Below are 16,896 nucleotides of genomic sequence, written 5' to 3' on the forward strand. Positions count from 1 at the left end.
TCAACCTAAATTAAACAGTTGAAAGTTGTTTACAATAGGGGTAATCACATTATTCCCCAATTAAATACTGTTAAATTGTCTGTAGATGCACGCGTAAAAATAAAATAACAGTCCTATGGAGTGGGACTGATTAAACCCAGTGTTATAATTAAGGTTCTTATGTGCACAGCCTCCCTGTATATCAGTTGGCCTAATATTGCCACATTGTTTAGTCCTCTAGATACATAATTGCTTTCATAAAATAAGAGGGCATAATTCTGATACAGGCTGATATGGGAATAATTGCTTATTATATTGATAGTTGGTGCAAGTCCTATATCGGTGGTATTATATGTTTATTATTTGCTGATAATGGTATCCATCAGCGGCATACTGATTAAAGAAAATATATAGATAGACATGTATCAACACAGCACATTATTCCACGCTATCCCAAACACACTATCCCACGTGTGCAATGCTCCTGGCTGATATAAAGGCACAATAACTAATGTCCATTCTGGCTATGAGCCTGGCATTCACAGTATCTTCATACATTTTATTTAATAAGTGACGGTATCGCCCAGCAGTATATTGTGTACGGAGGACATTTGAGTAAACATTCAACAATTAAAACCACCGAACACGCGGGTACACGTGTATAGTGCTCCTAATGGACATTAGTTATTGTGCCTTTATATCAGCCAGGAGCATTGCACACGTGGGATAGTGTGTTTGGGATAGCGTGGAATAATGTGCTGTGTTGATACATGTCTATCTATGTATTTTCTTTAATCAGTATGCCGCTGATGGATACCATTATCAGCAAATAATAAACATATAATACCACCGATATAGGACTTGCACCAACTATCAATATAATAAGCAATTATTCCCATATCAGCCTGTATCAGAATTATGCCCTCTTTTATTTTATGAAAGCAATTATGTATCTAGAGGACTAAACAACGTGGCAATATTAGGCCAACTGATATACAGGGAGGCTGTGCACATAGGAACCTTAATTATAACACTGGGTTTAATCAGTCCCCACTCCATAGGACTGTTATTTTATTTTTACGCGTGCATCTACAGACAATTTAACAGTATTTAATTGGGGAATAATGTGATTACCCCTATTGTAAACAACTTTCAACTGTTTAATTTAGGTTGATTGCAATACTATTGTAGGGATATCGCATTCAATCTATGAGCGTGATGACTAACTTTATTCACATGCCCTGAGGACGCGATAAGAGAAGATTTAAATAATTTTTATATGAATAAGACATATTTAGTGGATCTATTTACTTATCATTCGAGAATATCTCAATTACCTCTGCTTGATTATTGTAGAACGACATGTATTGAAACGTGGTTTGGCAGTAATGCGATTTGGAACCAATGTGATTTAAGGATTTATAAATCACATATAGTGATGGAGTGATTGGAATCCAGATCATTAATCTACATTAAGATAGATACTAATTGATATCCATAATACCATATTAACCCCATAGTATGGAGGGGACAGAGCATTCACATTGTGATGGAGATCTGATTTGGAAGTCATTAGTTGATTATCAGGAATATATATTAGACAGTGAGTGAACACAACATTTTAAATATATTTGTATGTTAGTCTTGTTTCACTATGATAGCACTTTAACACAATTTTTGCACACAATATTTCGCTAATATTTTAATAGATTAATTAAAAGTTAATTTTTAAGATATATCCTATTGGGTTACCAGTTATGAGATTTTTCATAGCAACTTGTTTTCATTATTAATAGTCCATGAGTGCCCCTATTTGGAACACTTTTTTCTTCTTTAGTATACATGTATTTCTTTGTTCCTGGGTGCACCCCCCTTCAAGCAATAAATTTAATTATTTTGATTATATGTATACGGTATAGGGGAAGGACATTACATTACCATATAGGTCCGTGCAGACAACTTTCTAGTATGGTAGGTACCCTGCTGTAGAATGTAAGCTTTCAGGCAGGGCTCTCTTCCCTCTTGTTTTTTTCCATTCTCTTGTGACTAACCACTGCCAGCTGCCTCTAGCTACCTCTAGTTGCTCTATCCATTCACCTGTACCTGTCACTCCCTGTTTATGGTTTTACTGCAGTGTCTGTTGTTGTTCTATGTTTTCACTGTTGTGCATTGTACATGTGCTTTATTTTTACATCTACCTCTATTTCAACTCTGCTTACACCTTGTGGTGCCATCGCACTGAATGGAAAGTCTACTTCAGCATCTTTGATCATAATCTGTCAGTACAGCCATGTTGAGAAATTGTGTGTAAGAGCTCTTATTCTTCGTTATTCATCTTTTTATAAAACATTTTTAAGAGCTGTGATCTCTAACTTAACTTTATTAATAATAGGATCGCAGAAGTAATGTTTTTCATGTTATGCACATTATTTTTATTTTTTTAGTTACATGGTGAAAAAGTAATGGCAGATGTCAAAGCAATCATTTCAACATTGGGAGAAAAAACCATAAAGTTAATTAAAGACACAGCTGTTGCATTATTACACAAGGTAAGAAATTAGGTTATTGAGGCTTGTATTTTAAAACGAAAATGGCATAAAGACATAACCTTCACACACTAAAGTGATAAACCAAGAGCTGCATATTGTTTTATTTTGTCAGTCATTAAGAATATAACTTTAGCTATGCTTTTCATGTAAGTAATCTTTGTTGTAAACAATACTTGCAATTCTGCATCATGATTGGATTGTTTTGTTTTTCTGTTTTGTTTTTTTTTTAATCTCTTTTATGGCAACAGGTTTTTAATTGTCGTGCGGTGGATTGCAATCTTGCACTGGCTTACTGCACACTTCTCCCGAAGAAAGATGTGTTTGCAAAGCTCTGGGATGTCATAAATAACACATGGCAAAATTACAACAAGATTCTGGTAGGTTAAGGATATTTTCTCATGTCCCCAACAGGGGACTTACTCTACTTGTCTGAGCCAGTAATTAACACTACCTGTTTCCATAGACCTAAATCAGCAAAACTTTAGCTATAGGAGGTGCATGAGGGCTGGAATTGAAAATCACTGGCTCTAGACTTATGGCCCCCATACACTGGCGATGGATTGTCGCGTTCCTGCGATCCGGAGACACAAGTTTGCAGAAATGGTGAAATCCAACATGTTGGATTTCACTGATTGCCGATCACACTCAAGTCAAAATATGATCGTGATTAGCAAATCGGTAAATATTTAATATGTATAATTTCACTGATCCTCCGAAGGATCGCAGAACATCGATGACTGCCGAGTCTGCAGTTCCAATCCCATCGCATGATGTGGCAATCCATCATATAGTGTATGGGGGCCTATTTATCAAGCTTTTTTTTTTTTTCCATAAAATTACGTAGAAACTGCAGTTTTTGCATAATTTTATGGTTTGTTGCTGTGTACTAATAGTACTGCAGATCGCAGTCCCCATTATTTTTAATGGGGGACTACATTCTGACCCCTGTGTACCAAACTCCGAACAGCAAATCTTTTCAGAGTTTGGCCCCAGTAGTTTACACCATCTTCAGATGGTGTAAACCGGTCTAAGCCTATAGAGGCTCACAAGCAGGAGAGAGATCTTTTAATCTCTCTAGCGCAGCCTCCGGCCGGCGGTGGATCCTGACAATGTGCGCATGCACAGTGTCTGCTCTCCCGGAAAAGTACAAAATGTCAGGAATAAACTCGCAGGGACAGCAGCTATCCATCGCAAAACGTATACTTAATAATCGGTGCAGTTCTGCGGTTTTTGATACATAGACCCCTTCGTTATGTTTTTGCTTTCTGAATAAGCTATTGTAATTTTTATTTCCTACATAGGCAGTGGCTGTGGTTGGAGCTCAGCTTGCACTTGTTTATGATGAAAATGAAGAGAGGCTGAAATTTCAGGAGCTCATTACTGATGCTGAGTGGGGTATCCAACTCAGTAGTTATGGAGTAAGTACAATGTATTGGTAGAGATGTAATTGGAAATTAAGTAGTCTTTTGCTTATTCTATAGTCAACACTTCTAAGGAAAAACACTTTCTTTGATGGAGCCAAGCAAATCTACTTCTCTTCTACATTTCTTAGCCTATCCCTTTCATTTAAGCTCTTAATTACCTTTGAAGACTTTTGGCATAAGATGTTTCTTGACCCCCTGAGAATGTCTCTTGATCTGTATGGTGGATGGATGGACTTATGGGGAAGGACCCCTGCTGTGACCCAACCCCCCACAACCTTCTTATTAAATTACTTGTTGAACACAGGTGACTGCAATTATAAATGAAGTGAGAAGTCCAGGAGCAGAGCCTTTTGTACCTGGTGGAAGGGGTCATATTCTATTGCACATTATATATTAGCACCTTGTGTTAATGAAGTGAAGAGAGTACTGTAGTGCACAAGTTGACATAACCTTGGATCTGCACATTTATTTTACAGATTTCCTTCCAGTCTGTATTCAGGCAGGGTTCACAACAGAAGAAAGAACTAATTTCTACATTAGTTCAAAATTCAAATGTGGATACATCGCTCATCTTGAAGTATTGCAGGTAAATGATCGCTCCATTATTCACAAACTGCTTAAACACTGTAGAAGTAAAAAAAAAAAAAAAAAATGCAGGACAAAGCTTAAAGTATATGTTTGGTTGTTTTTATAAATGCTCTGCAGCGTATTCAGGTTGGACTGTGATGCTGCTCTTCAGCATTATATAGAAACCTTACTGCTGTCCGGCACAAGTTGGAAACATAATCATGGGGACTGCACTGTGGGCCCTGAACAACATTCTCAACTAGTTTCTAAAGCAAAAGAGATCATCCCTCTTTTAAGCAGCACTCAGGACCTTGTGGTTAGACTCAGTGGTATTCTTCTCAAGGTAAGCATTACACGTTATTGTAAAATGTCAACTGTATATCTAAATGACTGCACCAGTACAGTGTACAAATGATATCCATAGGCTATACATTATATCAACCTTTCAGAAATTCCCCATAGTTAATGTTATGCACATTTCTGGAAGCTTAAAATGTACAATATTATAACTTGAATGTGTTTTTTGTTTTTATTGCTCTCTCCTACTACTGCTAAAGTGTAAGAAAAATTAACTTCTTTTTTTTTTTTTTTTTTTTTTTAAAGCTGGATCCGTATGATTATGAAACCATTGAGGGAGTCTTGCAAGTTATACTGGCAGCAGATGAGCAGAATACCAATATCCCCATGAGCCAGGTTAAAATGTTATTTAACTAATGTTCTAAATGTCCATGACATTGTAAAGAAAATGTCAGGGCTTTTGTTTTTTAAATATTAGAAGCTGATTTATCTTTTACTCGGGTGACAAACAAAGAAAGAGGAATGCTTATACAGACATTCACTGTATTCTAACATTCATTTTAGTAAGGTGACAAAACAACCAAGAAGAATAAAAGGGATCTGGTCAATATCCTAGCAAGTGCGATGCCGGCATTTAGAATACCGGCGCCGGCATCCCAAAGGTAAGTAGCGGGGGGATGGGGAGCGTTCGGGGTTCGGAACTAGGGGCATGGTTAGTTTTAGGCACTAGGAAGGGAGGGTTAGGTACTAGGCAGGGAGGTTTAGGCACTAGAGGAGAGGTTAGGTTCGGGGAGGTAGGGGTAGGAGAAGGGTTAGGATACCTACCAACAGGTGTCAGTATCCCTACCCTGTGGGGATGCTGGAGTCGGGATTTTGACCGCTGGCTCCCGAGCGCCTGCATCCCGTACCCAACCCTAATATAAACGCATGCAGACATTCACAGGGTTCCAGCATGGGCTGCTAAATGTTGCCGCCTTCTCTGGAGTTTTTTAGTTTTTTTTTTTTTTTGATAAGTTGAGTCACAGCAAAGACCAATCCAAAAAAATGTATTTGCACAAACTTTTATAAACAACTGTGGTGTTTGAGCCAAAGATGCCTTAAGGGTGTTACTTTCCTTTTTCCCTGCTATGCATCTTTCCTAAAAAATGCTGTATTACAAGTAGTTAATTCACTCTGATGTTTTATCAGGAAGTTATTGTCAGGATTACTACAGTCACAAAAGGTAGGTAATGTGTATTACTGCAAAGAGTGCTGACATCTGCCATATATTCTACATGGTCTATCTCTAGTTCCACTTTTAGATACTCCTGTGTGGTCACGCAGGTGAGGATTTAAAATAACAGTGAGACACCTGGAAAAGGCTTTGGTTCAATGTATGCTGTATCTCCATTCGTTCTGCAGTCAAAGAAATGGCAAACAAGATCCCATTTTACTGTGTCCTCACAGCTGGATTGATTCTATTCACATTCTGCTTTCTCTGCTTGCTTTCGAGCAGGAGTCAGTATCCTCTGGCACGCAGAATAGTTTTTAGTTAGATAGGACCAATATGTAAATTCCAGACTTCTATTTAGGCCTCAATATTAAGTTAATTATCTAGTTAAAGATAGCAAGCAATAAGCCTAAACATGCATAAATACATATACATGTCCATATTATATGCACTCAGAAATACTCTAGTCAACAAGCTGGGTTCTTCCTCCATGATCCAGGAGCCATGTTTGTTCCAAGTCCTCAAATATTTAAATTAGAGTGGTCTGCTCTATGCATAATCTAGACATAAATCTCATCAGGTAAAGTCTGGCTTGTGCTGCATGGGTGTTGATCAGTTTAATTCCCCCGGAACAAACTTGTCAAATGCTGTCTGGTCATCACACCACACATTTAGACAAATCCTTTAAGCTATAGGTTTCTAGGATTCACATCCTATTGTAGGTCTTCTGTTTAAAGAAGGGGTGACTATTGCTAGGAGGAGTTGGGCTGAAGCTTAGTGCATGGACTCTCCGGCGTCCTGGTGATTGAAGAACAAGAAACCCAAGTAGTCTGCCCTGACTTGACCAGCCTCCAAGAAAAATAATTTAATAGGTTATTGGTAATTGAAAAACGCTTTGATTTGCATACATATTGTTATATGTATTATTCAGCAACGTAATGCAGACAAAACAAGGAGAAGCACTTTTTGTAAGTTTTCTGAGATCCTACTTTTACTTTTAAGTAAAGATTGACCAGGTTTCATTTTTAATAAATGAATATTGAGCGACATAGACACAACATTGAGAACTTTAACCTGTTACAAGTGTTGGTACAGGTTGAGTCTCCCATATCCAAAATGCTTGGGACCAGAGGTATTTTGGATATCGGAATATTCCGTATTTTGGAATAATTTCATACCCTGTTGAAATGTCTTAGGAATAGAACCCAAATCTAAACACAGGATGTATTTATGATTCATATACACCTTATACACACAGCCTTAAGGTAATTTATTAAATATTTTAAATTTTGTGGCTCAAACCAGTGATCGAAGTGGGGCGGTATGACATCCCAGCGCTGGAGCAGCAGCGGCAATGTGTAGAGATGTGTCCCGCAGGGGACACATCTCGATCAGCGGCTGGCATATAGCCGGGACAAAGCAGCCACCTGGTCCCGGCTGCATTGTAAGCAGCGCACTCTGACTGCCAGCCAATTGCAGGGCTTGCGGCCGCCAGCCTATCACGGCGCTCGCGGCCGCCAGCCAATCACGGCGCTCGCGGCCGCCAGCCAATCACGGCGCTCGCGGCCGCCAGCCAATCACTGCGCTCGCGGCCGCCAGCCAATCACTGCGCTCGCGGCCGCCAGCCAATCACTGCGCTCGCGGCCGCCAGCCAATCACTGCGCTCGCGGCCGCCAGCCAATCACTGCGCTCGCGGCCGCCAGCCAATCACGGGGCTCGCGGCCGCCAGCCAATGAGAAGCTGCTAAGTGGCAGCTTCTCATTGGCTCGCACTACTGGAGCAGTAACGAAGACCCGGTGCTCCTGGCAGCTCCATTCCAGCAGCGCAGGACCGCAGGTAAGAGGGAAGTAGAGAGAGGGGAGGATGTGAGAGAGGGAATAGAGAGAGGGGCAGACAGAGGGAGGCAGGCAGTTAGTATTGTAGGGGGTGAGGGAAGAGAGGGATTCAGTTAGAAGGGCAGGGTGTGAGAGAGGGGAGCAGGCAGGGAGAAGTGTGGGGGTGGGGTAAGAGACTTACAATGGGGTGACATGGAAGCAGGGGCCCAGGGGGGGAAATTCAGTCTCCATACCCCCACCTCTAAATTCCCAATTCGAGCACTGGCTCAAACCAAGTTTGTGTACATATATGAAATTCATATTTGTTTCATATACACCTTATACACACAGCCTATAGGTCATTTTATACTTTAATGTAGACAAACTTTGTTTAAGGCACAAAATTATTAAAAATAAACAGCAAAGGTTTCACTATCTGTCATGCTAAACATATTCCGTATTTCGGAATATTCGGATATGGGAGACTCAACCTGTACTACCTTTTTGGTCTAGAGATCTGGGAGTAGTGATGATTCTGTATAGGGTTATCCTGCTTTGCTGCTTGCATATTTGAGTGAACTACTTAGAAATACCATTTTCAGTCAAACAGTGGGTAGATGGGGAAAAGTATCCGCTTTCTAGCAGCCTATATGTAATTATAAATTCAAGTAATGTGTCTTTGGTATTATATTTCAGACAGCCTAAACCTACTATGGGGTCTATTTACTAAGCAGTGTTGGGAGACAAAGTGAAAAGTGATAAGACAGTGATTAAGGTGCCAGCCAATCAGCTCCCAACTGCCATCTCACAGGCTGTGTTTGAAAAATTACAGTTGGGAGCTGATTGGCTGGCACCTTATCACTTTCTTATCACTTTACACTCTGTCTCCTAACACTGCTTAGTAAATAGACCCCTTATGCTGGGCACACACTGACTGATATATCTGTCCAATCTGTCTGGTGGGAAGGAAAATCTGGTAATGTATGGGAGCAACTACCAATAGAAATTTGCTCCAAAACCCTGGAAGACAGACCAGATTTTCCTTTCCACCAGACAGATTGGACAGATATATCTGTCAGTGTGTACCCAGCTTTAGTGTTTAACCTGCACTAACTTTGAAAGGCAAAGCCGTGTGTCTCTGGATTCCATATCTATAATTTCTGTTATGAACATTGCTGATTTTACTGTATACACTGAAATATATTTTTCCTGGTATAATATTTTGGCCTTGTTTGTTTATGATTTTAGGCTTTAAATTTAGTTAATCTTCTTACATCTTACAAGAGGATTGCAGCTCCTGCTGATTTGGAGCACCAATACATTCTAGAGCATGGCATTGCAATGTCTAGTGCTGCAGATACAAGACTGCCCTTTCACTTGCTGCTATTCAATACTTCAACAAGTTTTTGGGGCATCATATGTAAGTAATTTCTTCTATTTTCATACATCTATGTAGATTTTAAGGTCCAATGTGTATTCACTGTTAACATATTCTAAAATTATGCATTTTTGCCAGTTCTATTTGGAAGTCAAGATACCATTTGTATTTTGGGCTTCCAACACAAAGTTTCATTTTAGTATAATTAGTACTTTTGTCATCAGCAATTAGTATTTAAATTACTAGCATAGATGCAAAGCAGCACATTATATTTAATAAAATGTGTTTGTTTATATCATTTGTTGGACTGGAAAAAGAGTTGTGGATCATTGTCTATCAAAATGGTTAAAAGCCTTGACTCGTTTTCTGTGATTTTTCCCTAAATTGAAAAGGCTACATTTTTGCTTCCATGTTTCTGTAGCTATATTATGCCCCTCGCTGCTAGACTGTGGAATGAATACCCTTTTATTCTTAGTCTTGATAAACTATAACATTCGTGGGATGACCACTTGCATTAAGTACAGCAGCCAAGCAACTATGAATGTGTTTTTGCAATTATGAACATAAATGTACAGATGTAGCTTGTGGAAAGTTTTTTTTTTTGTTTGTTTTTTTTCTTTTTAATTTACTTTTTTAATTACTATGGTTATCCACTTGATTTGTAAAGAAATCATTGTAAATATGAGGTTGCAGTTTAAACTAGTTTTACTAGAATTATGTGACTTTTTTGATTTTCAGTGTGATTTTTAAAAAAAACAATTACTGTATAGGAACTATCAATCACTCTTAAAATTTTTTTATTCAGCCATTTGATTGACAGTGATTAACAGTTACCTCCACCGAGCAGTGGCGTAAGTTCATCCCAGATGCCCGGAGGCAAGTTAAAATTTGGTGCCCCCCCCCACCCCCCCGCCACAGCCCTTGACACTGTAATGTAGCAATTTGCAAGCAGACAGGCTATAGATAGACTAAGGCAGCATCTGATGGTCTGACATGGAGCTCTCCACTAGTGTATGGTGGCTCTTCAGTGTCGGGAAGGGATGCCATGTATTGGACGGCCGTTACGGTACACTCCAGGTACATAGTTACAGCCCTAAGTGGGGTGAATATATTGTGGACAATGGAGGAGGTGCCCCTTCAGAGCTGGAGCCCGGCGGCAGGCGCCTCCGTTGTCTCCCATAGTTCTGCCCCTGCCACCGAGACCACAGGTATTGCTGATTAATTAGTTTAATAAGCACCAGACTGATTTAGTAATATAATTTTCAAATCACTATTTCTCTTTAATCTCTTTGGGGGACATGGATTACATTGGTATAAAAGTGCAAAATTGTTTGTATTCCAGCTGCTTCCCTCTACTCCCCACCACCAATATGTGTACCGTTTAATTTTTAGTACCCTTGCAGTAGGTCGTATTTTCATTAAAAATTTTCGTCTCTGTTCTGTAAGAACACCCCTTTATGTGGAGCCGTCATAAGTGCCATTACACTGCTTCCCTGCTGGCTCTGCTTCCTTGCTCTAGGGGTGCCGAAGTGGCGGCACTTTCAACAGTCACTAACAATGATGTTTGCATTCTGTGGGTGCAATACTGGACTGCACTTCGAGAGTTGCAATACTGGGACCTTCGAGTCGCCTCTGAGAGTAGCTGACCCCCTTTCCACCCCAGTGGCAAGCCTAAAGACTTAAAAAAATTAATACAAATAAGCATTTTCCAGGTGATGTTGGTCATGTGGTCATCAATGTGGCATTAGAGAAAAACTTAGGCCCTGCACTAGAGACAAGCAGGCCTGCTGGGAATCTGTCACTAGGGAAGTCAGCCATGCTTGAAATGGGCCACAAGTGGGGGGCTGGATTGTTGAGTACAGTCTTTATTTATTATATGTCACTGTACTCTCCTCATCTTATTGTTGAGTGCTGAAGTGTTTTGCTACTATGTTATGTCACAGTACCCTTTCCCATTTTATTCATTTTGGATACTGTTTTGATTTATACCTCTTTCACACTGCCAGCAAATAACCCGGATTATTGCACATGAACGCGCTGCAACCCGGGTTACTGTGCAGTGTGAATGGGCCCAGTTGAAATAACCCGGCATTTCAACTCAGGTAACAAACAGGGTGCAGTGCGACCTGGGTCCCGTTCACTGCATAGGAAGAGCTGGCTCAGCAGTAATGGCGGTGCCGTCATCGACACGGCATTATTGCCGCGTCAGACCACCAGTCTGAAAGGGGTCTCAGCCGGATCGCACTCGGGATGGACGCATACAAATCCCAGGTGCGACCCGGCATTTGCGATGTGAAAGGGGTAGTAGCTACTTTCTCTGTAGCAGATGTGCATGCTCCTATTGCCTGCTAGCCATCGCCTACATTTTTCCTATTCTAATTGATACATCATTGGACAGCATGCATAGGTAATGTGGAGCTTTTTTCACTTTGATCCAGATGCAATGTTTAATTAGCAGCGTCTGTGAAATGAAATTGGAAAGATGCAGAGGTGGCTAGTGTGACCATTATGTATCTAAAACCCTGCTCTTATATTGCAGCCTTCTTGGAGGGGGGTAACTTCCATATCAGTTCATAGTTCTGCCCTTCGTTGTCCTCATCACCGCGGGTATTCACTATTGTCATGTTATGACTTGTCTTAGATTTCAGTGTCCCTGGACAACTTTGTGGTGCCAAAAAGTTCTGCATCTGTTATCCTGACCCTTTGTAGCTGACAGTGGTTGCACTGTAATTAAAATCTGTTTTCTAGTATACAAATCTAATCTTACTAGTTCCGGGGTAGAATAGTATTATGCAGTTCTACAGTTTCAGCCTTATTAATTTCACACTCCATTGTCTGGGACAACTCTTCTGTGGGGTTGAGGTCCTACTGGACTTTAACATTCCCAATGACAGAGACCAGCTTGAAGGGATGCACCTTTGCCTTCAGGCCTATAAACATTCTTGAGTTCTTTCTATGGGGCAGAAACTTTTGTTATCCAATTGGATAATGCCAATGCATACATAAACCCCTTAGTGGGTACTTTGTGCCCTTTGGCATTGATCTAAATAGGTTTATGTTAAAACTAGTTCAAACATCACAGTTTCCTGTGGTAAATTTCTTGTTCTTCCTACAAGATGGCATTGGCAGTGACTTCAGACTGACCTCTCCTTTGGTCCAGGTATCAGCATGGTCTTTACCTATCTTTTACAGAGGGCTTTGTCTTAACTTTCTGAAGTTTTTTTTATTCAGGGGGTTCTTTACTTTCAAGTACCCCATGTTCTACTGGATGTTCCTTGCGATCTAAACTTAGCCTTTACTGTTATGCCGAAAGGACTATTTGTGCCCTAACTCTATTGACTTTCAGTTAAGTTTTGTTGACTTTTATTTCTGCAAGAAGGGGTTTTTGACTTGGCTACCTACCTTGAAGATCGCAATATCTGGTTTTCCATGATAATAGCTGTTCTGCCATTCGTCCCAACCCAATGTAGAGTCACATTCCATGTGAACCAGGATATATGTCTCCCTGCACTGGTATATTAAGATTTAGCTTCAGGAAATGGGGAATATATATACCTCCTTGATGTCGTTAGAGCTTTGTGAGTCAATCCATGTGTGCAACAGATTGTCTCCTTGGTGTTTGTTATGCACACAAGAGTGGTTGTTGAGCAACAAAAGATTCTGTGTCCAGATACTGTGTTTGTCATTAGCAGCCAGGATAGATTATGGCGGCGAGTTGGATTTTGGCTAATATTGGAATTCTGGGCATCAGTTACTCTTTACGTTACATCATATTCTACCTGAACGGTTTGCACCTCCTGGGCAGCCCAGCAGTGTACCAGTTGTGGTGGGCTGAGTCCTAATCACCCATACATACTTTTACGGTCTTTGTTTCCAAAGACGTTTCCTTTGGGCAACTGGCTCACCGCTGTATCTGAACTTCGTGTAACCCAAGGTTAGTAATGTCTCTCATATAAGATGTAAGAGAATAGAGGATTTTTGTACTCATATCCGTTTTTGTATCTATTGAAGGACACTTTTTGATAACTGTTTCTGTTCTGATGATATTTTAGATTGATTGCTTAGTTCTGTGCTGCCCTATGATCTTTGTTGGTTATGAAACGTAGCACTTATTAGTGTAAGGGTACAAGAAAAAACTTTTTTCTTTTGCCACATAATTTTCATCAATCTGACCTGCATTGTATGAGTCTCTCAAACTGGCATCTGCTGACAAAGACAAATATTGCCTAAAGCTTGCTACATACCATACGACAGTGCCACTCGCGATGCGATGTAACTGTACATTGCGTGCGCCGTACACATTGCACAATCCGGCGTACGATGGTGCAATGTATCGTTACATCCTGCATGTAACAGCACTGCTTTGTTCATTGTATCATCCCATCTGAAGTGCAGGACAGCAGATGGGCTGATGCGATGACCAACCATCGAAAACAACGGATCGGGGCGTACACACTATACGATGTGTACAATATATTGTTCCAAACCACAACGGAATGATATATCGTACGATGGATTGTACAGTGTGTTCCCAGCTTTAGTTTAAATATTATGCTTTCAAAAACCCACTTCATGCAATGTTTCCTTAAAGTCCAAGAAAGAGGGAAAATAATGTAATCATCTAGTGTTAGACAATTCTGTGCTCGCTTTACCTGTATCTGCTATTAAACATTTTTATCACACATGTTCTTATCTTGCCATGTATTCCAGCTGCTGAACTGAGTGAGGAGTCCTTTCCAACACTGCTGCTCATTTCCAAACTCATGAAGGTGACATGCATTTATTATTTTATATGTTGAAATCAAATTTAATGTGACATTAATCAGATCCTATTTTGTAAGTTATCTTCCATACATTTTTTACATTTGTGTTAAATAATTTGCTCCATATTTAAAAGCAAGGCTATATTTCAGACGGAACTCTCCGGAAGTTGAGAAAAATGAACTGCGATCCAAACCCGCCTAAAAGGTTTTATGTTTAAAGCGAGCCAGGATGCATAGTACAGCATAGCTTTCACTGAGGACAATAATATACTTTGGCCGCCACCTGCAGCCATCTTGAGTAATCTTACTGGCTAGTCAGATTCCTAACAAGAGTCTTCTGTTAGTCAGCCAGATTCCTCAAGACAGTGTCACTCATCCAGGGCAGACATCCTCTGTCCAAATGGCTCGCTCTCTGTTTGCCTGCGGAAAGTGATGAGGAGAGGGAGATGCAACCCCCGGCTTATTTCCCTGCATTTTACAACAAGAGGAGAGAGCTTAGGAATTTAGTAAAGATAATAAAAAGCTGCAAAACAATTAAGAAAAACATATGTAGCCGTCAATTATTGCTCAAGCTGCGACTAAATTTATAAGGCAGCCCAAAATTATTACCCGTAATATAATTATTATTTTTTTTTTTTTTTACCAAGGTCACTTAGCAGATTCCTCAATCAGTTAAAACTTTTTTTATATCAACTTGTTCCCTTGCCAGCCCCACTCAAGTAGTGCCTTTAATCACAGCCAGGCAGCCATAAAAATGTTGTCTTTTCAATATATTTAGCATGGATCTGGCATTTCTTGTGTAGTATGGATCTGTTTCTTCTTATGTATTTAATAGTGTGTGTATTAAGTGTGGATCAGGTTTTCCAGTGTATTTTTTATTAAATCGCTTTTTCCAATATATTTAGCATATATCCTACTTTTCCTGTGGGTCTAGCTTTAAAATCTGTCCATTAAACTATGTTGATTCATAGTTATTAAAAAGACGACATTCTGCTGTTGATACTATAGCTGGGTACACACTGAATGAAGTGTACCCAGCTGATATGTCGGGGCAACGAGCCGACATATTGGATCCTGGGTACACATCAGAACGATGTAACAAATGACTGAACGATCATTCGTTCCGTCCTTCATTACACTGCATGGGGGGGGGGGGGGTTTATCTCTTTATTTATAAATAAGGATGACATACATAAGTCATAGCCACAGTCATTCAAAATATGTACAATACTTTTGAACCTAGCTGCACCAAATTTGGCATGGTGGTGTAGTTTGAACAGGATTAGGTTTTTGCCTAGGTTTGAACTTTGTGTGACAGTGTGTGGCCCTGACAATCACTAAAAATGGGGACACTCATTACACAGGTTCCGGGGTTGGCTCAAGTCTGCCAAAAAACCTGTGTAAAAGCTACAAAAGTATCCTTCTAACCTCACAGTCTGGATTTGGTGTCAGGCCGCCAGCTTATTACAGCTGGCGCAGCGGCAGACCTGGACAGACCGTGCCCAGCGCAATTTGACTCTTACACCAGTCGCGAGCCATTTGGAGCTCGTGGTCTGGCAGCTAATCAGGAGCTGCCACTGCTGATTGACTACCCGTCCGCGAGCTCTGATTGCCTCGTGACCGGTGGTGCTGTCTTTCCATGTCTGCCTGCTGGTTATCCCAGCTAGTACTTATTAAATGGCGTACAATAACAAATGCTCAAAATAAATATAGGGAAAGGGAGGTGGAGGTAGGCAAACACTTTAGGAGAACTGCGATCTGTAAATCCAAGGGAGGGTGGCCGGGACATCAGAAACCTGATGTCTACACAAGCTACTTTTTTAAAAGAAATTTAAATTGTTACCAGGGATTGGTCTATGAAAGTAAAAGTACCATGGACGCCAAATAGCATGAAATTTATCCACCTTATCGTGAAGAAGGGCAGTTATTCCATTGAGGCAATGTACCAAATTTTGTTAATCACCCTGTAAGGAGGGGCCAAGAGAGAGCTTGCAAATAGTAGCAACTAGATGTTTAGCAGCATAAATATATGGCTACTAAGTTTATTAATAGGTTTTGGAACCCCTTTCATTGGTTTACAAAGTAGGATGTGTAATGGATCTTTAGGAGGAGAATAGGCAATCACCTTGCTTATTAAGGAGAGTATATCGTTTCCGTAAACTGAGATCAAAGGGAAATCCCACCAAATATGTTTGTATGCCCACATTGTTTCCAGCAGAGGTCCGATGATGTTGGAAATATATGATGCAGTTTTTCAGGAACCAAGTACCACCGTGAATACATTTTATAAAAATTTTCCTTAACGTTAATGGACATTTTAGATATCCATTGCCTTATATCTCACAAATCTGATTCTTCCAGTGTTATTCCCAAATTATGATCTTAGGCCTACTCAAAAGGTTCTTTAAGGTTGCCCAGTCCGCTGCCCGCCATAGCCTTCTTTTCCCCCAAAGGCTCTCTGGGCTGACATAGGCAACCTACCTTAAATGCCTTCTCTCTCCTGTATTTAGAGCCTGCAGAATAGCCTTAATTGGTTTCTTCCCAATTTTGACCTTGTCAGTTGAGATGTGGTAAACTTGCAAACATCATCTGCCTATCTCTCTCTCTGTCCCTTGTTCATTATTGTTTTAACCCAAACATCTCCCCATGCTTCTCTAGCACCTTGACTTTGACATCCAGTCAATCAGGGATTGTTTAGAGTACAACGTTTGTTTTGCTTATTTTAAACTAGCTGGGATACCCGGCATTGCTCGGGTTGAAGACTGGACCCTGAAGTGCACCTGCAGCCTTTGTTTATATTGTCCTCGCCTATAACCCCATTCCATTGATCCTGAAAAGGACCCCACTGTTTGCTAGCATGCATGCAAACAGTGGCGGAACTACCGTGGGTGCAAGGGGTGCGGCTGCTATGGTGC

At 40.4% G+C, this 16,896-nt stretch overlaps 1 protein-coding gene across 1 annotated transcript in view; it reads left to right on the forward strand.

Annotated features, from left to right (window-relative positions):
- The window catches only part of KNTC1 (kinetochore associated 1), a 295,100-nt gene that overhangs the window by 209,197 nt on the left and 69,007 nt on the right, over positions 1–16,896 (forward strand). The window contains exons 40-47 of the mRNA XM_088449172.1: positions 2,424–2,528; positions 2,777–2,905; positions 3,830–3,946; positions 4,429–4,538; positions 4,658–4,862; positions 5,123–5,212; positions 9,089–9,260; positions 13,929–13,987. Coding sequence (XP_088305298.1) covers positions 2,424–2,528; positions 2,777–2,905; positions 3,830–3,946; positions 4,429–4,538; positions 4,658–4,862; positions 5,123–5,212; positions 9,089–9,260; positions 13,929–13,987 — 987 coding nt within the window. The remainder of the gene's footprint in view (positions 1–2,423; positions 2,529–2,776; positions 2,906–3,829; positions 3,947–4,428; positions 4,539–4,657; positions 4,863–5,122; positions 5,213–9,088; positions 9,261–13,928; positions 13,988–16,896) is intronic.

Source organism: Taudactylus pleione, unplaced genomic scaffold, assembly GCF_031769625.1.
Source record: "Taudactylus pleione unplaced genomic scaffold, aTauple2 ptg000479l, whole genome shotgun sequence".
In the NCBI taxonomy this organism is placed as follows: Eukaryota; Metazoa; Chordata; class Amphibia; order Anura; family Myobatrachidae; genus Taudactylus; species Taudactylus pleione.